Source organism: Pseudophryne corroboree, chromosome 3 (assembly GCF_028390025.1).
Source record: "Pseudophryne corroboree isolate aPseCor3 chromosome 3, aPseCor3.hap2, whole genome shotgun sequence".
Taxonomy (NCBI): domain Eukaryota; kingdom Metazoa; phylum Chordata; class Amphibia; order Anura; family Myobatrachidae; genus Pseudophryne; species Pseudophryne corroboree.
In genome coordinates this window covers 497,700,253-497,725,489 of record NC_086446.1, presented here as the reverse complement: position 1 = coordinate 497,725,489, position 25,237 = coordinate 497,700,253, and the positions used below count along the sequence as shown (strand labels likewise).

The 25,237-nt window shown below is 47.0% G+C and overlaps 1 protein-coding gene across 3 annotated transcripts in view; it reads right to left on the bottom strand.

Moving 5' to 3' along the window:
• The window catches only part of LOC135056149 (immunoglobulin superfamily member 10-like), a 134,935-nt gene that overhangs the window by 10,250 nt on the left and 99,448 nt on the right, over positions 1–25,237 (bottom strand). For all 3 annotated transcript variants that reach the window (XM_063960983.1, XM_063960985.1, XM_063960984.1), the window contains 2 exons: positions 24,075–24,149; positions 16,736–16,810 (listed from right to left, as the gene is read on the bottom strand). Coding sequence is in view for 1 of the 3 variants with exons in the window: in XM_063960985.1 (XP_063817055.1) it covers positions 16,736–16,810; positions 24,075–24,149 (150 nt within the window). In the remaining 2 variants the exon portion in view is untranslated. The remainder of the gene's footprint in view (positions 1–16,735; positions 16,811–24,074; positions 24,150–25,237) is intronic.

The following is a 25,237-nucleotide window of genomic DNA, read 5'->3' as shown; positions in this document are numbered from 1 at the left end:
GGGCAGTTGGGGCACCGATCGTTTGAGTGTCCTCAGAGTGGAAGTTATGGAAGAAGTTCTAGCTCCCGTGGAGATCAGAGTGAAAACCAGCTGGAAAACCTTGGGGGGGGTGTCGGTGAACCCCGCACCGACTCCCCAGATATAGTAGTGAGCACAATAGGGGGTGCCCAGTGGCCAGACACCATCCCGGAAAGAATGCTGGGAAAGGCTCCATTGGTACAAGCCTTTATCAATGGGCATGCCAGTAAGGTGTTATTAGACAGCGGCTCACAAGTATCTATCATTTTTGAGAATTGGTATCGTGATCACTTATCGGACATACCCATATTACCCATCGATGGACTAGCGATCTGGGGATTGAGCAACCAAAAGTACCCCTTTCTGGGATATGTCATGAATCACATTGAGTTCCCTCTGGTGTTAACTGACCAATCCGACCCATTACCTTTAGTAGCACTGGTATGTCCTGACCCGCCGGGGGATAGAGAGACTGTTGCGAATATTGTGAGAACCAACTCTAACCTCTTTAGGACACTGTCAAACTGGTGTCTGGAACAAGATCAAGCCATCATCTCATCTCATGGTGGGGGTTTATCTATGACTGCTATGGCTGCACTGGAAAATAAGAATTTACTTACCGATAATTCTATTTCTCGTAGTCCGTAGTGGATGCTGGGAACTCCGTAAGGACCATGGGGAATAGCGGCTCCGCAGGAGACTGGGCACAAAAGTAAAGCTTTAGGACTACCTGGTGTGCACTGGCTCCTCCCCCTATGACCCTCCTCCAAGCCTCAGTTAGGATACTGTGCCCGGACGAGCGTACACAATAAGGAAGGATTTATGAATCCCGGGTAAGACTCATACCAGCCACACCAATCACACCGTACAACTTGTGATCTGAACCCAGTTAACAGTATGATAACAAAGGAGCCTCTCTAAGGATGGCTCACTACAACAATAAACCGATTAGTTAACAGTAACTATGTACAAGTATTGCAGATAATCCGCACTTGGGATGGGCGCCCAGCATCCACTACGGACTACGAGAAATAGAATTATCGGTAAGTAAATTCTTATTTTCTCTGACGTCCTAGTGGATGCTGGGAACTCCGTAAGGACCATGGGGATTATACCAAAGCTCCCAAACGGGCGGGAGAGTGCGGATGACTCTGCAGCACCGAATGAGAGAACTCCAGGTCCTCCTCAGCCAGGGTATCAAATTTGTAGAATTTTGCAAACGTGTTTGCCCCTGACCAAGTAGCTGCTCGGCAAAGTTGTAATGCCGAGACCCCTCGGGCAGCCGCCCAAGATGAGCCCACCTTCCTTGTGGAATGGGCTTTTACAGATTTTGGCTGCGGCAGGCCTGCCACAGAATGTGCAAGTTGAATTGTACTACAAATCCAACGAGCAATAGTCTGCTTAGAAGCAGGAGCACCCAGCTTGTTGGGTGCATACAGTATAAACAGCGAGTCAGATTTTCTGACTCCAGCCGTCCTGGAAACATATATTTTCAGGGCCCTGACTACGTCCAGTAACTTGGAGTCCTCCAAGTCCCTAGTAGCCGCAGGTACCACAATAGGCTGGTTCAGGTGAAACGCTGAAACCACCTTAGGGAGAAACTGAGGACGAGTCCTCAATTCTGCCCTATCCGTATGAAAAATCAGGTAAGGGCTTTTATAGGACACAGCCGCCAATTCTGACACTAGGGATGAGCGGGTTCGGTTCCTCGGAATCCGAACCCGCCCGAACTTCATGTTTTTTTACACGGGGCCGAGCGACTCGGATCTTCCCGCCTTGCTCGGTTAACCCGAGCGCGCCCGAACGTCATCATCCCGCTGTCGGATTCTCGCGAGGCTCGGATTCTATCGCGAGACTCGGATTCTATATAAGGAGCCGCGCGTCGCCGCCATTTTCACACGTGCATTGAGATTCATAGGGAGAGGACGTGGCTGGCGTCCTCTCCGTTTATAGAGAAGAGAGTGAGACAGTAGAGAGAGACACAGTAGTAATTTTGGGGAGCATTAGGAGGAGTACTATTTACTTGCTGAAGTGATAGATTGTGTGACTGTATATTATCTGACTTGTGGGGGAGACACTGACAGTGGGGAGCAGTTAGAGTCTGAGAGCAGGACTCAGGAGTACATATAACGTACAGTGCACACTTTTGCTGCCAGAGTGCCACACTGCCATTGTGACCACACTGACCACCAGTATAATATATATTGTGATTGTCTGCTTAGGAGTACTACTTGCAAGTTGCTGATAGTGTGACCAGTGACCTGACCACCAGTCACCACCAGTTTAATATATATATATATAATTGTATATAATATATATATAATATTGTATACCACCTACCCGTGTTTTTTTTTTTCTTTCTTCTTTATACATACTACTATAGTAGCTTACTGTAGCAGTCTGCGGTGCTGCTGAGCTGACAGTGTCCAGCAGGTCCGTCATCAGTCATTACATAATAAATATATCTACCTGTCCGGCTGCAGTACTAGTGATATTATATATATATATATATATATATATATATATTGATTTCATCTCCTTATCATCCAGTCTATATTAGCAGCAGACACAGTACGGTAGTCCACGGCTGTAGCTACCTCTGTGTCGGCAGTCGCTCGTCCATCCATAATTGTATACCACCTACCCGTGTTTTTTTTTTTTTCTTTCTTCTTTATACATACTACTATAGTAGCTTACTGTAGCAGTCTGCGGTGCTGCTGAGCTGACAGTGTCCAGCAGGTCCGTCATCAGTCATTACATAATAAATATATATACCTGTCCGGCTGCAGTACTAGTGATATTATATATATATATATATATATATATATATATATATATATATTGATTTCATCTCCTTATCATCCAGTCTATATTAGCAGCAGACACAGTACGGTAGTCCACGGCTGTAGCTACCTCTGTGTCGGCAGTCGCTCGTCCATCCATAATTGTATACCACCTACCCGTGTTTTTTTTTTTTTCTTTCTTCTTTATACATACTACTATAGTAGCTTACTGTAGCAGTCTGCGGTGCTGCTGAGCTGACAGTGTCCAGCAGGTCCGTCATCAGTCATTACATAATAAATATATATACCTGTCCGGCTGCAGTACTAGTGATATTATATATATATATATATATATATATATATATATATTGATTTCATCTCCTTATCATCCAGTCTATATTAGCAGCAGACACAGTACGGTAGTCCACGGCTGTAGCTACCTCTGTGTCGGCAGTCGCTCGTCCATCCATAATTGTATACCACCTACCCGTGTTTTTTTTTTTTCTCTTTCTTCTTTATACATACTACTATAGTAGCTTACTGTAGCAGTCTGCGGTGCTGCTGAGCTGACAGTGTCCAGCAGGTCCGTCATCAGTCATTACATAATAAATATATATACCTGTCCGGCTGCAGTACTAGTGATATTATATATATATATATATATATATTGATTTTATCTCATTATCATCCAGTCTATATTAGCAGCAGACACAGTACGGTAGTCCACGGCTGTAGCTACCTCTGTGTCGGCAGTCGCTCGTCCATCCATAAGTATACTAGCATCCATCCATCTACATTGTTTACCTGAGGTGCCTTTTAGTTGTGCCTATTAAAATATGGAGAACAAAAATGTTGAGGTTCCAAAATTAGGGAAAGATCAAGATCCACTTCCACCTCGTGCTGAAGCTGCTGCCACTAGTCATGGCCGAGACGATGAAATGCCAGCAACGTCGTCTGCCAAGGCCGATGCCCAATGTCATAGTACAGAGCATGTAAAATCCAAAACACCAAATATCAGTAAAAAAAGGACTCCAAAATCTAAAATAAAATTGTCGGAGGAGAAGCGTAAACTTGCCAATATGCCATTTACCACACGGAGTGGCAAGGAACGGCTGAGGCCCTGGCCTATGTTCATGGCTAGTGGTTCAGCTTCACATGAGGATGGAAGCACTCAGCCTCTCTTTAGAAAACTGAAAAGACTCAAGCTGGCAAAAGCACCGCAAAGAACTGTGCGTTCTTCGAAATCCCAAATCCACAAGGAGAGTCCAATTGTGTCGGTTGCGATGCCTGACCTTCCCAACACTGGACGTGAAGAGCATGCGCCTTCCACCATTTGCACGCCCCCTGCAAGTGCTGGAAGGAGCACCCGCAGTCCAGTTCCTGATAGTCAGATTGAAGATGTCAGTGTTGAAGTACACCAGGATGAGGAGGATATGGGTGTTGCTGGCGCTGGGGAGGAAATTGACCAGGAGGATTCTGATGGTGAGGTGGTTTGTTTAAGTCAGGCATCCGGGGAGACACCTGTTGTCCGTGGGAGGAATAGGGCTGTTGACATGCCTGGTGAAAATACCAAAAAAATCAGCTCTTCGGTGTGGAAGTATTTCACCAGAAATGCGGACAACATTTGTCAAGCCGTGTGTTGCCTTTGTCAAGCTGTAATAAGTAGGGGTAAGGACGTTAACCACCTCGGAACATCCTCCCTTATACGTCACCTGCAGCGCATTCATAATAAGTCAGTGACAAGTTCAAAAACTTTGGGCGACAGCGGAAGCAGTCCACTGACCAGTAAATCCCTTCCTCTTGTAACCAAGCTCACGCAAACCACCCCACCAACTCCCTCAGTGTCAATTTCCTCCTTCCCCAGGAATGCCAATAGTCCTGCATGCCATGTCACTGGCAATTCTGACGAGTCCTCTCCTGCCTGGGATTCCTCCGATGCATCCTTGCGTGTAACGCCTACTGCTGCTGGCGCTGCTGTTGTTGCTGCTGGGTGTCGATGGTCATCCCAGAGGGGAAGTCGTAAGCCCACTTTTACTACTTCCACCAAGCAATTGACTGTCCAACAGTCCTTTGCGAGGAAGATGAAATATCACAGCAGTCATCCTGTTGCAAAGCGGATAACTGAGGCCTTGACAACTATGTTGGTGTTAGACGTGCGTCCGGTATCCGCCGTTAGTTCACAGGGAACTAGACAATTTATTGAGGCAGTGTGCCCCCGTTACCAAATACCATCTAGGTTCCACTTCTCTAGGCAGGCGATACCGAGAATGTACACGGACGTCAGAAAAAGACTCACCAGTGTCCTAAAAAATGCAGTTGTACCCAATGTCCACTTAACCACGGACATGTGGACAAGTGGAGCAGGGCAGGGTCAGGACTATATGACTGTGACAGCCCACTGGGTAGATGTATGGACTCCCGCCGCAAGAACAGCAGCGGCGGCACCAGTAGCAGCATCTCGCAAACGCCAACTCTTTCCTAGGCAGGCTACGCTTTGTATCACCGGTTTCCAGAATACGCACACAGCTGAAAACCTCTTACGGCAACTGAGGAAGATCATCGCGGAATGGCTTACCCCAATTGGACTCTCCTGTGGATTTGTGGCATCGGACAACGCCAGCAATATTGTGTGTGCATTAAATATGGGCAAATTCCAGCACGTCCCATGTTTTGCACATACCTTGAATTTGGTGGTGCAGAATTTTTAAAAAAACGACAGGGGCGTGCAAGAGATGCTGTCGGTGGCCAGAAGAATTGCGGGACACTTTTGGCGTACAGGCACCACGTACAGAAGACTGGAGCACCACCAAAAACGCCTGAACCTGCCCTGCCATCATCTCAAGCAAGAAGTGGTAACGAGGTGGAATTCAACCCTCTATATGCTTCAGAGGTTGGAGGAGCAGCAAAAGGCCATTCAAGCCTATACAATTGAGCACGATATAGGAGGTGGAATGTACCTGTCTCAAGCGCAGTGGAGAATGATTTCAACGTTGTGCAAGGTTCTGCAACCTTTTGAACTTGCCACACGTGAAGTCAGTTCAGACACTGCCAGCCTGAGTCAGGTCATTCCCCTCATCAGGCTTTTGCAGAAGAAGCTGGAGGCATTGAAGGAGGAGCTAAAAGGGAGCGATTCCGCTAGGCATGTGGGACTTGTGGATGGAGCCCTTAATTCGCTTAACAAGGATTCACGGGTGGTCAATCTGTTGAAATCAGAGCACTACATTTTGGCCACCGTGCTCGATCCTAGATTTAAAACCTACCTTGGATCTCTCTTTCCAGCAGACACAAGTCTGCTGGGGTTCAAAGACCTGCTGGTGACAAAATTGTCAAGTCAAGCGGAACGCGACCTGTCAACATCTCCTCCTTCACATTCTCCCGCAACTGGGGGTGCGAGGAAAAGGATCAGAATTCCGAGCCCACCCGCTGGCGGTGATGCAGGGCAGTCTGGAGCGACTGCTGATGCTGACATCAGGTCCGGACTGAAGGACCTGACAACGATTACGGACATGTCGTCTACTGTCACTGCATATGATTCTCTCACCATTGAAAGAATGGTGGAGGATTATATGAGTGACCGCATCCAAGTAGGCACGTCAGACAGTCCGTACTTATACTGGCAGGAAAAAGAGGCAATTTGGAGGCCCTTGCACAAACTGGCTTTATTCTACCTAAGTTGCCCTCCCACAAGTGTGTACTCCGAAAGAGTGTTTAGTGCCGCCGCTCACCTTGTCAGCAATCTGCGTACGAGGTTACTTCCAGAAAATGTGGAGAAGATGATGTTCATTAAAATGAATTATAATCAATTCCTCCGTGGAGACATTGACCAGCAGCAATTGCCTCCACAAAGTACACAGGGAGCTGAGATGGTGGATTCCAGTGGGGACGAATTGATAATCTGTGAGGAGCGGGATGTACACGGTGATATATCGGAGGATGATGATGAGGTGGACATCTTGCCTCTGTAGAGCCAGTTTGTGCAAGGAGAGATTAATTGCTTCTTTTTCGGTGGGGGTCCAAACCAACCCGTCATTTCAGTCACAGCCGTGTGGCAGACCCTGTCACTGAAATGATGGGTTGGTTAAAGTGTGCATGTCCTGTTTATACAACATAAGGGTGGGTGGGAGGGCCCAAGGACAATTCCATCTTGCACCTCTTTTTTCTTTCATTTTTATTTGCGTCATGTGCTGTTTGGGGAGTGTTTTTTGGAAGGGCCATCCTGCGTGACACTGCAGTGCCACTCCTAGATGGGCCAGGTGTTTGTGTCGGCCACTAGGGTCGCTTAGCTTACTCACACAGCTACCTCATTGCGCCTCTTTTTTTCTTCTTTGCGTCATGTGCTGTTTGGGGAGTGTTTTTTGGAAGGGCCATCCTGCGTGACACTGCAGTGCCACTCCTAGATGGGCCAGGTGTTTGTGTCGGCCACTAGGGTCGCTTATCTTACTCACACAGCTACCTCATTGCGCCTCTTTTTTTCTTCTTTGCGTCATGTGCTGTTTGGGGAGTGTTTTTTGGAAGGGCCATCCTGCGTGACACTGCAGTGCCAGTCCTAGATGGGCCAGGTGTTTGTGTCGGCCACTAGGGTCGCTTAGCTTAGTCATCCAGCGACCTCGGTGCAAATTTTAGGACTAAAAATAATATTGTGAGGTGTGAGGTATTCAGAATAGACTGAAAATGAGTGGAAATTATGGTTTTTGAGGTTAATAATACTTTGGGATCAAAATGACCCCCAAATTCTATGATTTAAGCTGTTTTTTTTAGGGTTTTTTGAAAAAAACACCCGAATCCAAAACACACCCGAATCCGACAAAAAAAATTCGGTGAGGTTTTGCCAAAACGCGGTCGAACCCAAAACACGGCCGCGGAACCGAACCCAAAACCAAAACACAAAACCCGAAAAATTTCAAGTGCACATCCCTATCTGACACGCGCCTGGCTGAAGCCAGGGCCAACAGCATTACCACTTTCCATGTGAGATATTTTAAGTCCACAGTGGTAAGTGGTTCAAACCAATGTGATTTTAGGAACCCCAAAACCACATTGAGATCCCAGGGTGCCACTGGAGGCACAAAAGGAGGTTGTATATGCAGTACCCCCTTGACAAACGTCTGAACTTCAGGAACTGAAGCCAGTTCTTTCTGGAAGAAAATCGACAGGGCCGAAATTTGAACCTTAATGGACCCTAATTTTAGGCCCATAGACAGTCCTGTTTGCAGGAAATGCAGGAAACGACCCAGTTGAAATTCCTCTGTAGGGGCCTTCCTGGCCTCGCACCACGCAACATATTTACGCCAAATACGGTGATAATGCTGTGCGGTTACATCCTTCCTGGCTTTGATCAGGGTAGGGATGACTTCATCCGGAATGCCTTTTTCCTTCAGTATCCGGCGTTCAACCGCCATGCCGTCAAACGCAGCCGCGGTAAGTCTTGGAACAGACAGGGTCCCTGCTGGAGCAGGTCCCTTCTTAGAGGTAGAGGCCATGGGTCCTCTGTGAGCATCTCTTGAAGTTCCGGGTACCAAGTCCTTCTTGGCCAATCCGGAGCCACGAGTATAGTTCTTACTCCTCTCCGTCTTATAATTCTCAGTACCTTGGGTATGAGAGGCAGAGGAGGGAACACATACACTGACTGGTACACCCACGGTGTTACCAGAGCGTCCACCGCTATTGCCTGAGGGTCCCTTGACCTGGCGCAATACCTGTCTAGTTTTTTGTTGAGGCGGGGCGCCATCATGTCCACCTTTGGTTTTTCCCAACGGTTTACAATCATGTGGAAGACTTCTGGATGAAGTCCCCACTCTCCCGGGTGGAGGTCGTGTCTGCTGAGGAAGTCTGCTTCCCAGTTGTCCACTCCCGGAATGAACACTGCTGACAGTGCTATCACATGATTTTCCGCCCAGCGAAGAATCCTTGCAGCTTCTGCCATTGCCCTCCTGCTTCTTGTGCCGCCCTGTCTGTTTACGTGGGCGACTGCCGTGATGTTGTCTGACTGGATCAACACCGGCTGACCCTGAAGCAGAGGTCTTGCTTGGCCGAGAGCATTGTAAATGGCCCTTAGTTCCAGGATATTTATGTGAAGTGACGTTTCCAGGCTTGACCACAAGCCCTGGAAATTTCTTCCCTGTGTGACTGCTCCCCAGCCTCTCAGGCTGGCATCCGTGGTCACCAGGACCCAGTCCTGAATGCCGAATCTGCGGCCCTCTAGAAGATGAGCACTCTGCAACCACCACAGGAGAGACACCCTTGTCCTTGGGGACAGGGTTACCCGCTGATGCATGTGAAGATGCGATCCGGACCATTTGTCCAGCAGATCCCACTGAAATGTTCTTGCGTGGAATCTGCCGAATGGAATTGCTTCGTAGGAAGCCACCATTTTTCCCAGGACCCTTGTGCATTGATGCACTGAGACCCGGTCTGGTTTCAGGAGGTTTCTGACTAACTCGGATAACTCCCTGGCTTTCTCCTCCGGGAGAAACACCTTTTTCTGGACTGTGTCCAGAATCATCCCTAGGAATAGCAGACGTGTCGTCGGAATCAGCTGTGATTTTGGGATATTTAGAATCCACCCGTGCTGCCGTAACACTACTTGAGATAGTGCTACTCCGACTACTAACTGTTCCTTGGATCTTGCCCTTATCAGGAGATCGTCCAAGTAAGGGATAATTAAGACGCCTTTTCTTCGAAGAAGTATCATCATTTCGGCCTTTACCTTGGTAAAGACCCGGGGTGCCGTGGACAATCCAAACGGCAGTGTCTGAAACGGATAGTGACAGTTCTGTACCACAAACCTGAGCTACCCTTGGTGAGAAGGGTAAATTGGGACATGGAGGTAAGCATCCTTGATGTCCAGAGACACCATATAGTCCCCTTCTTCCAGGTTCGCGATCACTGCTCTGAGTGACTCCATCTTGAACTTGAACCTTTGTATGTGAGTGTTCAAGGATTTCAGATTTAAAATAGGTCTCACCGAGCCGTCCGGCTTCGGTACCACAAACAGCGTTGAATAATACCCCTTGCCCTGTTGCAGGAGGGGTACCTTGATTATCACCTGCTGAGAATACAGCTTGTGAATGGCTTCCAATACCGCCTCCCTGTCGGAGGGAGACGTCGGTAAAGCAGACTTTAGGAAACGGCGAGGGGGAGAGGTCTCGAATTCTAATTTGTACCCCTGAGATACCACCTGAAGTACCCAGGGGTCTATTTGCGAGTGAGCCCACTGCGCGCTGAAATTCTTGAGACGTGCCCCCACCGTGCCTAAGTCCGCTTGTAAAGCCCCAGCGTCATGCTGTGGACTTGGCAGAAGCGGGAGAGGGCTTCTGCTCCTGGGAATTGGCTGTCTGTTGCAGCCTTTTTCCCCTTCCTCTGCCCCGGGGCAGAAATGAGGAGCCTTTCGCTCGCTTGCCCTTATGGGGACGAAAGGACTGCGCCTGATAATACGGCGTCTTCTTATGTTGAGAGGCGACCTGGGGTAAAAATGTGGATTTCCCAGCCGTTGCCGTGGCCACCAGGTCTGAAAGACCTACCCCAAATAACTCCTCCCCTTTATAAGGCAATACTTCCATATGCCGTTTGGAATCCGCATCACCTGACCACTGTCGCGTCCATAACCCTCTTCTGGCAGAAATGGACAGCGCACTTACTCTTGATGCCAGTCGGCAAATATCCCGCTGTGCATCACGCATATATAGAAATGCATCTTTTAAATGCTCTATAGTCAGTAATATACTGTCCCTGTCTAGGGTATCAATATTTTCAGTCAGGGAATCCGACCAAGCCAACCCAGCACTGCACATCCAGGCTGAGGCGATTGCTGGTCGCAGTATAACACCAGTATGTGTGTAAATACATTTTAGGATACCCTCCTGCTTTCTATCAGCAGGATCCTTAAGGGCGTCCGTCTCAGGAGAGGGTAGAGCCACCTGTTTTGATAAGCGTGTGAGTGCTTTATCCACCCTAGGGGGTGTTTCCCAACGCGCCCTAATCTCTGGCGGGAAAGGATATAATGCCAATAATTTTTTAGAAATTATCAGTTTTTTTATCGGGGGAAACCCACGCTTCATCACACACCTCATTTAATTCCTCAGATTCAGGAAAAACTACAGGTAGTTTTTTCTCACCGAACATAATACCCTTTTTAGTGGTACTGGTATTATCAGAAATATGTAAAACATTTTTCATTGCCTCAATCATGTAACGTGTGGCCCTATTGGAAGTCACGTTTGTCTCTTCCCCGTCGACACTGGAGTCAGTATCCGTGTCGACGTCTGTATCTACCATCTGAGGTAACGGGCGTTTTAGAGCCCCTGATGGCTTTTGAGACGCCTGGACAGGCACAAGCTGAGTAGCCGGCTGTCTCATGTCATCAACTGTCTTTTGCAAAGAGCTGACACTGTCACGTAATTCCTTCCATAAGCTCATCCACTCAGGTGTCGACTCCCTAGGGGGTGACATCTCTATTATAGGCAATTGCTCCGCCTCCACATCATTTTCCTCCTCATACATGTCGACACAACGTACCGACACACAGCACACACACAGGGAATGCTCTGACAGAGGACAGGACCCCACTAGCCCTTTGGGGAGACAGAGGGAGAGTATGCCAGCACACACCAGAGCGCTATATATATATACAGGGATAACCTTATATAAGTGTTTTTCCCCTTTTATAGCTGCTATATTGTTAATATTACGCAAATTAGTGCCTCCCTCTCTTTTTTTACCCTGTTTCTGTAGTGCAGGACTGCAGGGGAGAGTCAGGGAGACGTCCTTCCAGCGGAACTGTGAGGGAAAATGGCGCCTGTGTGCTGAGGAGATAGGCTCCGCCCCCTTCTCGGCGGCCTTTTCTCCCGCTTTTATGTGGAATCTGGCAGGGGTTAAAATTCATCAATATAGCCCTGGGGCTATATGTGATGTATTTTCGCCAGCCAAGGTGTTTTTATTGCTGCTCAGGGCGCCCCCCCCTAGCGCCCTGCACCCTCAGTGACCGAAGTGTGAAGTGTGCGGAGGAGCAATGGCGCACAGCTGCAGTGCTGTGCGCTACCTTGGTGAAGACAGGATGTCTTCTGCCGCCGATTTTCCTTCTTGCTTCTGGCTCTGTAAGGGGGCCGGCGGTGCGGCTCTGGGACCGGACTCCGAGGCTGGGCCTGTGTTCGGTCCCTCTGGAGCTAATGGTGTCCAGTAGCCTAAGAAGCCCAATCCACTCTGCAAGCAGGTGAGTTCGCTTCTTCTCCCCTTAGTCCCTCGATGCAGTGAGCCTGTTGCCAGCAGGTCTCACTGAAAATAAAAAAACCTAAAACTAAACTTTCACTAAGAAGCTCAGGAGAGCCCCTAGTGTGCACCCTTCTCGGCCGGGCACAAAAATCTAACTGAGGCTTGGAGGAGGGTCATAGGGGGAGGAGCCAGTGCACACCAGGTAGTCCTAAAGCTTTACTTTTGTGCCCAGTCTCCTGCGGAGCCGCTATTCCCCATGGTCCATACGGAGTTCCCAGCATCCACTAGGACGTCAGAGAAAATGGTATTACCCCTACCATGTTGTAGACGGGGTCGACAGATACAGCTGAAGAACGTTTTCTCTCTAAACTTCGAAGGTGTTTTCAAGGTAGTGATATTAGTCCCCAAGAGCAAGATTAGTTAGTAGAGGAGCTTCGAGCTAGACAGCAAGTTTTTTCTATAGAGGAGTGGGAGTTGGGAACGGCAGTGGGCATGGAGCATCGAATTTCCTTGAGTGATACTACGCCATTCCGTGAGAGATCTCGCCGGCTAGCCCCAGGCGATTTTGATGATGTGCGGCAACATTTAAAGAAACTGTTGGAGAATCATGTGATAGCCAATTCCGAGAGTCCATATGCCTCTCCCATAGTAGTGGCTCGGAAAAAAAATTGAGACATACGGCTATGCATAGATTACCGTACCCTAAACAACCGTACGATCGCAGATCAGTACACCGTACCAAGGGTAGAGGAAGCGCTGGATTGTCTACAAGGGAGCCATTGGTTTTCCGTCTTGGACATGCGGTGCGGATACTATCAGATACCGATGAAGCCAGAGGATAGAGCCAAGACTGCTTTCATCTGCCCTATTGGATTTTTTGAGTTCCTTAAAATGCCTCAAGGGGTCAAAGGGGCCCCCGCCACTTTCCAACGGACCATGGAACAAACAGTAGGAGATGTGTTATAGAGAAGTGCTAGTATATTTGGATGACATCATTGTTTTTGGAAGGACTCTAGCAGAGCATAATAATCGATTGGTGAAAGTGTTGGATAGGCTGCAGAAGAAGGGTCTCAAACTATCTATTGATAAATGTCGACTTTGTCAGACCACTGTCAAATATTTGGGGCATATCGTCAGTCGGGAAGGAGTGTCGACCGATCCCGATAAGACTGAAGCTGTGCGACAGTGGCCTCGCCCGAAGAACTTAAAAGACCTACGTTCTTTTCTAGGGTTCTGTGGCTACTATTGCCGATTTGTACCGAAATACTCTAGTATAGCATGACCGCTTACAGAATTGACCAAGGGCTATCCCCCAGTGAAAGGTAGAAGAGGGCATAAAGGGATTAAAGACAAGTCCGAGTACTTTAAGCCACAAGAAGATTTCGGTGATCGATGGACTAGTTTATGTGAGGACACTTTTCTTCGACTGAAGCATGGATTAACCCATTCTCCTGTGCTTGCTTATGCAGATCCTGAGTTGCCCTATGAATTACACATCGATACGTCGTTAGACGGATTAGGGGGGAGTCCGGTATCAGTGGCAGCAGGGACGACTACGGCCGGTAGCCTATGTCAGCCGAGGATTGTCATGCAGTGAAAGGAAATATGCGGTGGACAAGTTGGAGTTCCTTGCATTAAAGTGGACGGTGGTTGAGAAGTTTCACGACTATCTATATGGGGTGCACTTCATGGTCCACACAGATAACAACCCGTTGACTTATATAAATTCTACCGCAAGACTAGATGCCACAGGGCATCGGTGGCTGGCGGCTCTATCCAACTACCACTTCACGTTGAGATACCGGCCTGGGATTAGTAACATCGACGCGGATGCATTATCCCGATTATCGAATCCTGTTGCTGACAGCAATAATGACAAGTGGGTAGAGGTTCCAGCACCTGCAGTACAGGGCTTATGTCATCAAATAATAGATCTGCGTGAGAGGCCACAGGAAAGTATAACTTCACTGGTAGTGACCGGGGCTGTTCTACCACTAATGTACTGATGGATATCGCAAGCAGAAATGGGGGGACTGGATGTATTGTCTCAAGACCAAATTCGTGAGGCCCAGAGGCGAGACCCAGATCTAGCAGTCATTATTAGGCGTTTTACCACTAACCAGGGAATGGATAATAGTCCTCCATTATCGAACCGATCTCGAGCATTACTACGACAAAGGAGAAAGCTAATTTTCAAACACGGGATCTTGTATAGAGAGACTAAGACCCATTTTGGGTACCTCAGCCATCAGCTAGTGCTTCCGACAGTGTATATCTCTATGGTGCTACGCTCACTACACGACCACCATGGAAATTTAGGATGTGATAAAACTCGTTGTCTCGTCGCAGAAAGGGTATACTGGCCCTTCATGAACAGGGACATCGCAGCTTATTGTAAGAACTGTCGAAATTGTACCATGAGGAAATCTCTGCCTGTGCCGTCGGCCAAATTGGTGAATATGGACAGCTCCGGGCCTTTAGAGTTAGTTTGTATTGACTTCTTGTCCTTAGAAGGGCCCTCCGGAAAAGAGAGTAACATTCTAGTAGTGACCGATCATTTTACTCGGTATGCCCAAGCGTACGTCACGGTAGACCAGAAGGCCCTAACAGTTGCTAAAACGTTATGGGAAAAATTCTTTGTACACTACGGGTTACCGGCCCGAATCCATACCAATCAAGGGAGGGATTTCGAGAGTAAGCTGATTAAGGAACTGTGTATATGTTGTGGAATAAAAAAATCACAAACTTCTCCGTACCACCCACAGGGAGATCCTCAACCCGAACGGTTCAATAGAACCCTCCAAGATATGCTAGGGACTCTCAATACACGAGACAAAATCCAATGGAAGCGACACGTGTGCCAACTAGTCCATGCGTATAATTGTACAATTGTACAATTGTAAGTGATGCCACCGGATATTCTCCCTATGTACTGATGTTTGGGCGGGAGGCACGATTGCCCATCGATATTTACCTCGGGACAGACACCACTCCCTCTCGCCACACTACCCATACACAGTACGTGCAAAGACTGAGAAAGGAACTACGAGAGGCTTTTGATCTTGCCCATAAGGCGTCTCTGAAGCAAGGTGATAAAAATAAACGAAATTTTGATAGGAAAGTAAAAGAACAAGTATTACTCCCTGGGGATAGAGTACTTGTTAAACATCTTGGAGCTCCCCGACGTCAGAAATTAGCCAATAGATGGAAAGAGACTCAGTATAGAGTAGTCCAGCAACTACCTGGTATCCCCATTTACCAATTGATACCAGAGGAAGGTGATGGCCCTATGGTTACCTATCATCGTCAGCATCTATTACCCGTTAGACAAAATATATTATTCAATAATACTCCCGATAAACGAAAAGAGTTAAACAAGAGCGGAGAGACAAAGACAAAGACTCCAATTGTAGAACCCACCACAGAGACACTCAATCCTGTTGACGGGATATCCCCTGATAATAATAAGGAAGGAGCAGGATACTTTTATACTGAAATCCCTTATGTTCCGTACCCTCAGGGGTGGGAGGGTGAAGACTGTAGCCCTGGGGGGGTTGTGCCTGAGATGACCTCAAGGAGGGACAGGGGATCCATTACCTGTGAGTGGGAGAAGAATCGTATAGATGTTGATAAGGAACTTGAGTCTTGGTGTCTCACTGAAGACACTTCAGAGATAGATTCGAATCCCACCGAGGTTGGAACTCACATAGACACAGGTCAACCCATGCCACAACGGATGCGATCCACAAGATCCCATAGACCTCCCATGATACTAACATATGATAGTTTGGGGACTCCTAGTGTTGAACCCAGAATTGTCCAACCCAAAATGGTGACATCGTGGCCATATTTTGGGTGGGATGAAATGTTAATGGCCGCTAATGGTGACACACAAGTGTAGGTACATATTCTGCATGTCACCAGGGGGAGAATGTAGGGATTAATACTATAAATGTATGGGTTGCTGGATAACTGTGTAATATGAAACTGTAATATAATTCAGCAGTGATATTGTAAAGATGCTGATGCATAAAGTGTTGTATCAATACGGTATATAAAATATATTTGTCTGATTGGGAGTGGATGTAACTGGCTACAGGAGTGGGTCACTGTTGGGCTCGAGAACCAGAGAGACACGCGGGTGAGCCGCGAGGAGAAGTCGTCGGTTAAGGACAGGAGGAGGTGCGTCAGGAGGCAACGGATGAGAGAGAAGGACAGGAGCCATGCAGCGGCCGGGGAGAACACTACGAGAGCCAGGATCCGGTACAAGTAGCGAGCCATGACTGCAGAGCTGGGGGAGCGGAAAGTGTTCGAAGCAGCCGGAGACTATCGGAGACGGTGCTCGACGGGGACCCGGTCCGTGTGAGTCCTCTGTGGGAAGGAACGTCCGGTGAACAGCGACGCCCCACTTACTAGCCTAGAGTCGTGAGCACCACCCGGGAGCCACCTCGAAGGAGGATCTAAACGCCAGGTGACGCCCCTGCCCCTGTAATGATACGGAGCTACTTGCAATATCTCCAGAGACACAGTGTGATATAGGAGTTCACAGTGGGAGCTAATTCATACTCTCTCTCTCATAATCAGGCAGTATACAAAGAGTATAGACTTTTAACAGTAGGTGATTAAACCTAATCAAAATACTGCATACTTACCACATCGGAAGCGAGTCTATAGCAGCTAGAGAGGGACAAAGGCATTAACACCCATTATAGACATGGAATACTTACCAGCGTAGAGTATTGCAGACTAGTGAATGGACCGAACTCGCAACGGAAACTACATCTAGGTCCGTGGGTGGATCTCTATGAAATAAAGCAGAGACAGACCTTGAAGTAATAACTCAAGAGTACACTAGTAACAGTAACATTGTTTCAACTGAGTCATCCTACGCATCTATACTCAAAGGAAAGGCAGGCAGCTATCAATCTCTATATATATATATATATATATATATATATATATATATATATATAGCCCTTTTTTGAGAAACTTAGAGACTAGAAATTATCACGGCCCCACATTGGCTGCAGAGTCTGAGAGCGGGAGTTAAAGTAAGACATTGGCGGATTGGGATCGGACACAAGGCCAAACCCTGATATATTAAACCCTCTCCCTGTCGTATTGGAGCCAAATACAGGAGTATTTTCCCTACTGTTGTGGGATTAACTCACATCTCATCTAGGTCCTCCGTTAGTGGACGGATAGAAAGAGAGACTGGAGATACGGTACCAGTGCACTGGTGTTTCTAAACTTATATATATATTTGCAAATATATAATTTTGATTGGGGTAAATGGTTAGTCTAAGGATTTTCATTAGAATTGTATTGACTTGTGTTATGACATTATAAATGCTTGATCTATAAATTGTAAAACAAATGTGTTATCTTAACGTGAACTAATTGAACTAAAATAGGATTGCGATTCTACTGCTTTGTCACTGTATCCTTATTTGTTGATAACTATTCTTACTTTAAGACCCCAAGGTGAGAACTCGCAGTGAGATCAGCCCGGTCTCCTCTTATTCCAATAGGCCACTGGGAACACCTTTTAAACATAAGGGCGGGAAAGAGTCCTCACTTAGTGGTGAAATTGTAGTCGGGATAGGGTTTTCTCAAACCTCCCCTAAAACTACGGGTATACATCGTAGCTCAAAGGTTTGAGTGGAGGCACTGACATACTCCAGGGGATAATTCAGCCGAAGGGAGGGCTACATTTGGAGGCACTGCTGAGATTCTTGATACCTACCAGCCCCCTGGAAGAAATGGAAGTTATCATGGAAAGGGACATCCACACATGGTGTAAAGATCAAAAGGTAGACCCTCATCAAAGTGTCTGTATAGTGGGCAACTTCGCGGGCATTACAGATGACAAAGTGATCCAAGAAGTACAGAAATTATGTGGGATAAGACTTCCCTGCGTAGTTGATAAGTGGAAGAGTACTGCAGGAGATATATGTGCTGTATTAATAACGAACCAAGAATACTTGGATTCATCTCTGATTCATGCAAATATACTAGTAGAAGGAGTACCAGGCCGGAGGTGGCAAATAATGTGGCCCATCGATGGAGAAGAGACGGAAGGGGAGGCACAGATAGCCATTGGTGATAAGAGGACTGAGAGACCTGGGGGAAGCTACCCCAACGCAGGGGATAGTACTTTACCTAGCGCAGCTACGAGTAACATTACAAATGAAGCTATAGAGCCACAAGTAGAGGCTGTAAGGGACAAAATGGTTAGCCACTTCGAATGCTGGCACTATGAGGGAGGATACCAGAGGCTCCGAGTTTTCTCCGGCATACTACCAGTACCCACCGGAGAAGAAGCATATGACACATGGAGGGAGGCCGCGGTACAGCACTCCGAAGAGTGGCGGTGCCCAGAGCACATAAAGAAGCAGAGGATAGTGGAAAGTCTGAGAGGACCCACCATGGGAATTATCCACGCTACACGGAGAAGCAATCCGGATGCTGCATTGAAAGACTATTTCAATGCCCTCGACTATTCTTTCGGGACCATAGAGGACGTGGGGGATATCTTGGCTAGACTAAATCAGACCTACCAAGAACCCGCTGAGACTCTTACTAATTATATCTACCGGTTGGATAAAATATATAAATTGATGGACAAAGGAGGAATTGAAGCTTCAGAGATCGATGAGAAACGTATAAAACATCTGCTAAGGGGGGCCCTGACTAGCAATCCTGTTGCTCAGCGACTTCGGTGCAGTGCTGTTGGGACTCGACCCCCTACGTTGGGTGAATTAATTAAAGAAGTAAAGTTAGAAGAAGTTCAAATTGATAATAGAGAAAAGAGCCTCAGAAGGGTGAAGGTTGTGCTACCTGCCCCGGAAGGTCCCACCGAGAGTGAAAAATTGTACAAGCTGTTAGAAGAGCAAAATAAAAAATTGGACCAAATAATTACTCCGCAGAGTAATTCGTCTGGGATTGCCACTCGAGGGAGAGGTAGAGGATACTCCAGGCGGCAAGACAATCGTTATCATATTATCTGTTATCGGTGTGGGCAGTTGGGGCACCGATCGTTTGAGTGTCCTCAGAGTGGAAGTTATGGAAGAAGTTCTAACTCCCGTGGAGATCAGAGTGAAAACCAGCTGGAAAACCTTGGGGGGGTGTCGGTGAACCCCGCACCGACTCCCCAGATATAGTAGTGAGCACAATAGGGGGTGCCCAGTGGCCAGACACCATCCCGGAAAGAATGCTGGGAAAGGCTCCATTGGTACAAGCCTTTATCAATGGGCATGCCAGTAAGGTGTTATTAGACAGCGGCTCACAAGTATCTATCATTTTTGAGAATTGGTATCGTGATCACTTATCGGACATACCCATATTACCCATCGATGGACTAGTGATCTGGGGATTGAGCAACCAAAAGTACCCCTATCTGGGATATGTCATGAATCACATTGAGTTCCCTCCGGTGTTAACTGACCAATCCGACCCATTACCTTTAGTAGCACTGGTATGTCCTGACCCTCCGGGGGATAGAGAGACTGTTGCGAATATTGTGAGAACCAACTCTAACCTCTTTAGGACACTGTCAAACTGGTGTCTGGAACAAGATCAAGCCATCATCTCATCTCATGGTGGGGGTTTATCTATGACTGCTATGGCTGCACTGGAAAATGGCATTACCCCTACCATGTTGTAGACGGGGTCGACAGATACAGCTGAAGAACGTTTTCTCTCTAAACTTCGAAGGTGTTTTCAAGGTAGTGATATTAGTCCCCAAGAGCAAGATTAGTTAGTAGAGGAACTACGAGCTAGACAGCAAGTTTTTTCTATAGAGGAGTGGGAGTTGGGAACGGCAGTGGGTATGGAGCATCGAATTTCCTTGAGTGATACTACGCCATTCCGTGAGAGATCTCGCCGGCTAGCCCCAGGCGATTTTGATGATGTGCGGCAACATTTAAAGAAACTGTTGGAGAATCATGTGATAGCCAATTCCGAGAGTCCATATGCCTCTCCCATAGTAGTGGCTCGGAAAAAAATTGAGACATACGGCTATGCATAGATTACCGTACCCTAAACAACCGTACGATCGCAGATCAGTACACCGTACCAAGGGTAGAGGAAGCGCTGGATTGTCTACAAGGGAGCCATTGGTTTTCCGTCTTGGACATGCGGTGCGGATACTATCAGATACCGATGAAGCCAGAGGATAGAGCCAAGACTGCTTTCATCTGCCCTATTGGATTTTTTGAGTTCCTTAAAATGCCTCAAGGGGTCAAAGGGGCCCCCGCCACTTTCCAACGGACCATGGAACAAACAGTAGGAGATATGTGTTATAGAGAAGTGCTAGTATATTTGGATGACATCATTGTTTTTGGAAGGACTCTAGCAGAGCATAATAATCGATTGGTGAAAGTGTTGGATAGGCTGCAGAAGAAGGGTCTCAAACTATCTATTGATAAATGTCGACTTTGTCAGACCACTGTCAAATATTTGGGGCATATCGTCAGTCGGGAAGGAGTGTCGACCGATCCCGATAAGACTGAAGCTGTGCGACAGTGGCCTCGCCCGAAGAACTTAAAAGACCTACGTTCTTTTCTAGGGTTCTGTGGCTACTATCGCCGATTTGTACCGAAATACTCTAGTATAGCATGACCGCTTACAGAATTGACCAAGGGCTATCCCCCAGTGAAAGGTAGAAGAGGGCATAAAGGGATTAAAGACAAGTCCGAGTACTTTAAGCCACAAGAAGATTTCGGTGATCGATGGACTAGTTTATGTGAGGACACTTTTCTTCGACTGAAGCATGGATTAAACCATTCTCCTGTGCTTGCTTATGCAGATCCTGAGTTGCCCTATGAATTACACATCGATACGTCGTTAGATGGATTAGGGGGAGTCCTGTATCAGTGGCAGCAGGGACGACTACGGCCGGTAGCCTATGTCAGCCGAGGATTGTCATGCAGTGAAAGGAAATATGCGGTGGACAAGTTGGAGTTCCTTGCATTAAAGTGGACGGTGGTTGAGAAGTTTCACGACTATCTATATGGGGTGCACTTCATGGTCCACACAGATAACAACCCGTTGACTTATATAAATTCTACCGCAAGACTAGATGCCACAGGGCATCGGTGGCTGGCGGCTCTATCCAACTACCACTTCACGTTGAGATACCGGCCTGGGATTAGTAACATCGACGCGGATGCATTATCCCGATTATCGAATCCTGTTGCTGACAGCAATAATGACAAGTGGGTAGAGGTTCCAGCACCTGCAGTACAGGGCTTATGTCATCAAATAATAGATCTGCGTGAGAGGCCACAGGAAAGTATAACTTCACTGGTAGTGACCGGGGCTGTTCTACCACTAATGTACTGATGGATATCGCAAGCAGAAATGGGGGGACTGGATGTATTGTCTCAAGACCAAATTCGTGAGGCCCAGAGGCGAGACCCAGATCTAGCAGTCATTATTAGGCGTTTTACCACTAACCAGGGAATGGATAATAGTCCTCCATTATCGAACCGATCTCGAGCATTACTACGACAAAGGAGAAAGCTAATTTTCAAACACGGGATCTTGTATAGAGAGACTAAGACCCATTTTGGGTACCTCAGCCATCAGCTAGTGCTTCCGACAGTGTATATCTCTATGGTGCTACGCTCACTACACGACCACCATGGAAATTTAGGATGTGATAAAACTCGTTGTCTCGTCGCAGAAAGGGTATACTGGCCCTTCATGAACAGGGACATCGCAGCTTATTGTAAGAACTGTCGAAATTGTACCATGAGGAAATCTCTGCCTGTGCCGTCGGCCAAATTGGTGAATATGGACAGCTCCGGGCCTTTAGAGTTAGTTTGTATTGACTTCTTGTCCTTAGAAGGGCCCTCCGGAAAAGAGAGTAACATTCTAGTAGTGACCGATCATTTTACTCGGTATGCCCAAGCGTACGTCACGGTAGACCAGAAGGCCCTAACAGTTGCTAAAACGTTATGGGAAAAATTCTTTGTACACTACGGGTTACCGGCCCGAATCCATACCAATCAAGGGAGGGATTTCGAGAGTAAGCTGATTAAGGAACTGTGTATATGTTGTGGAATAAAAAAATCACAAACTTCTCCGTACCACCCACAGGGAGATCCTCAACCCGAACGGTTCAATAGAACCCTCCAAGATATGCTAGGGACTCTCAATACACGAGACAAAATCCAATGGAAGCGACACGTGTGCCAACTAGTCCATGCGTATAATTGTACAATTGTACAATTGTAAGTGATGCCACCGGATATTCTCCCTATGTACTGATGTTTGGGCGGGAGGCACGATTGCCCATCGATATTTACCTCGGGACAGACACCACTCCCTCTCGCCACACTACCCATACACAGTACGTGCAAAGACTGAGAAAGGAACTACGAGAGGCTTTTGATCTTGCCCATAAGGCGTCTCTGAAGCAAGGTGATAAAAATAAACGAAATTTTGATAGGAAAGTAAAAGAACAAGTATTACTCCCTGGGGATAGAGTACTTGTTAAACATCTTGGAGCTCCCCGACGTCAGAAATTAGCCAATAGATGGAAAGAGACTCAGTATAGAGTAGTCCAGCAACTACCTGGTATCCCCATTTACCAATTGATACCAGAGGAAGGTGATGGCCCTATGGTTACCTATCATCGTCAGCATCTATTACCCGTTAGACAAAATATATTATTCAATAATACTCCCGATAAACGAAAAGAGTTAAACAAGAGCGGAGAGACAAAGACAAAGACTCCAATTGTAGAACCCACCACAGAGACACTCAATCCTGTTGACGGGATATCCCCTGATAATAATAAGGAAGGAGTAGGATACTTTTATACTGAAATCCCTTATGTTCCGTACCCTCAGGGGTGGGAGGGTGAAGACTGTAGCCCTGGGGGGGTTGTGCCTGAGATGACCTCAAGGAGGGACAGGGGATCCATTACCTGTGAGTGGGAGAAGAATCGTATAGATGTTGATAAGGAACTTGAGTCTTGGTGTCTCACTGAAGACACTTCAGAGATAGATTCGAATCCCACCGAGGTTGGAACTCACATAGACACAGGTCAACCCATGCCACAACGGATGCGATCCACAAGATCCCATAGACCTCCCATGATACTAACATATGATAGTTTGGGGACTCCTAGTGTTGAACCCAGAATTGTCCAACCCAAAATGGTGACATCGTGGCCATATTTTGGGTGGGATGAAATGTTAATGGCCGCTAATGGTGACACACAAGTGTAGGTACATATTCTGCATGTCACCAGGGGGAGAATGTAGGGATTAATACTATAAATGTATGGGTTGCTGGATAACTGTGTAATATGAAACTGTAATATAATTCAGCAGTGATATTGTAAAGATGCTGATGCATAAAGTGTTGTATCAATACGGTATATAAAATATATTTGTCTGATTGGGAGTGGATGTAACTGGCTACAGGAGTGGGTCACTGTTGGGCTCGAGAACCAGAGAGACACGCGGGTGAGCCGCGAGGAGAAGTCGTCGGTTAAGGACAGGAGGAGGTGCGTCAGGAGGCAACGGATGAGAGAGAAGGACAGGAGCCATGCAGCGGCCGGGGAGAACACTACGAGAGCCAGGATCCGGTACAAGTAGCGAGCCATGACTGCAGAGCTGGGGGAGCGGAAAGTGTTCGAAGCAGCCGGAGACTATCGGAGACGGTGCTCGACGGGGACCCGGTCCGTGTGAGTCCTCTGTGGGAAGGAACGTCCGGTGAACAGCGACGCCCCACTTACTAGCCTAGAGTCGTGAGCACCACCCGGGAGCCACCTCGAAGGAGGATCTAAACGCCAGGTGACGCCCCTGCCCCTGTAATGATACGGAGCTACTTGCAATATCTCCAGAGACACAGTGTGATATAGGAGTTCACAGTGGGAGCTAATTCATACTCTCTCTCTCATAATCAGGCAGTATACAAAGAGTATAGACTTTTAACAGTAGGTGATTAAACCTAATCAAAATACTGCATACTTACCACATCGGAAGCGAGTCTATAGCAGCTAGAGAGGGACAAAGGCATTAACACCCATTATAGACATGGAATACTTACCAGCGTAGAGTATTGCAGACTAGTGAATGGACCGAACTCGCAACGGAAACTACATCTAGGTCCGTGGGTGGATCTCTATGAAATAAAGCAGAGACAGACCTTGAAGTAATAACTCAAGAGTACACTAGTAACAGTAACATTGTTTCAACTGAGTCATCCTACGCATCTATACTCAAAGGAAAGGCAGGCAGCTATCAATCTCTCTCTATATATATATATATATATATATATATATATAGCCCTTTTTTGAGAAACTTAGAGACTAGAAATTATCACGGCCCCACATTGGCTGCAGAGTCTGAGAGCGGGAGTTAAAGTAAGACATTGGCGGATTGGGATCGGACACAAGGCCAAACCCTGATATATTAAACCCTCTCCCTGTCGTATTGGAGCCAAATACAGGAGTATTTGCCCTACCGTTGTGGGATTAACTCACATCTCATCTAGGTCCTCCGTTAGTGGACGGATAGAAAGAGAGACTGGAGATACGGTACCAGTGCACTGGTGTTTCTAAACTTATATATATATTTGCAAATATATAATTTTGATTGGGGTAAATGGTTAGTCTAAGGATTTTCATTAGAATTGTATTGACTTGTGTTATGACATTATAAATGCTTGATCTATAAATTGTAAAACAAATGTGTTATCTTAACGTGAACTAATTGAACTAAAATAGGATTGCGATTCTACTGCTTTGTCACTGTATCCTTATTTGTTGATAACTATTCTTACTTTAAGACCCCAAGGTGAGAACTCGCAGTGAGATCAGCCCGGTCTCCTCTTATTCCAATAGGCCACTGGGAACACCTTTTAAACATAAGGGCGGGAAAGAGTCCTCACTTAGTGGTGAAATTGTAGTCGGGATAGGGTTTTCTCAAACCTCCCCTAAAACTACGGGTATACATCGTAGCTCAAAGGTTTGAGTGGAGGCACTGACATACTCCAGGGGATAATTCAGCCGAAGGGAGGGCTACATTTGGAGGCACTGCTGAGATTCTTGATACCTACCAGCCCCCTGGAAGAAATGGAAGTTATCATGGAAAGGGACATCCACACATGGTGTAAAGATCAAAAGGTAGACCCTCATCAAAGTGTCTGTATAGTGGGCAACTTCGCGGGCATTACAGATGACAAAGTGATCCAAGAAGTACAGAAATTAT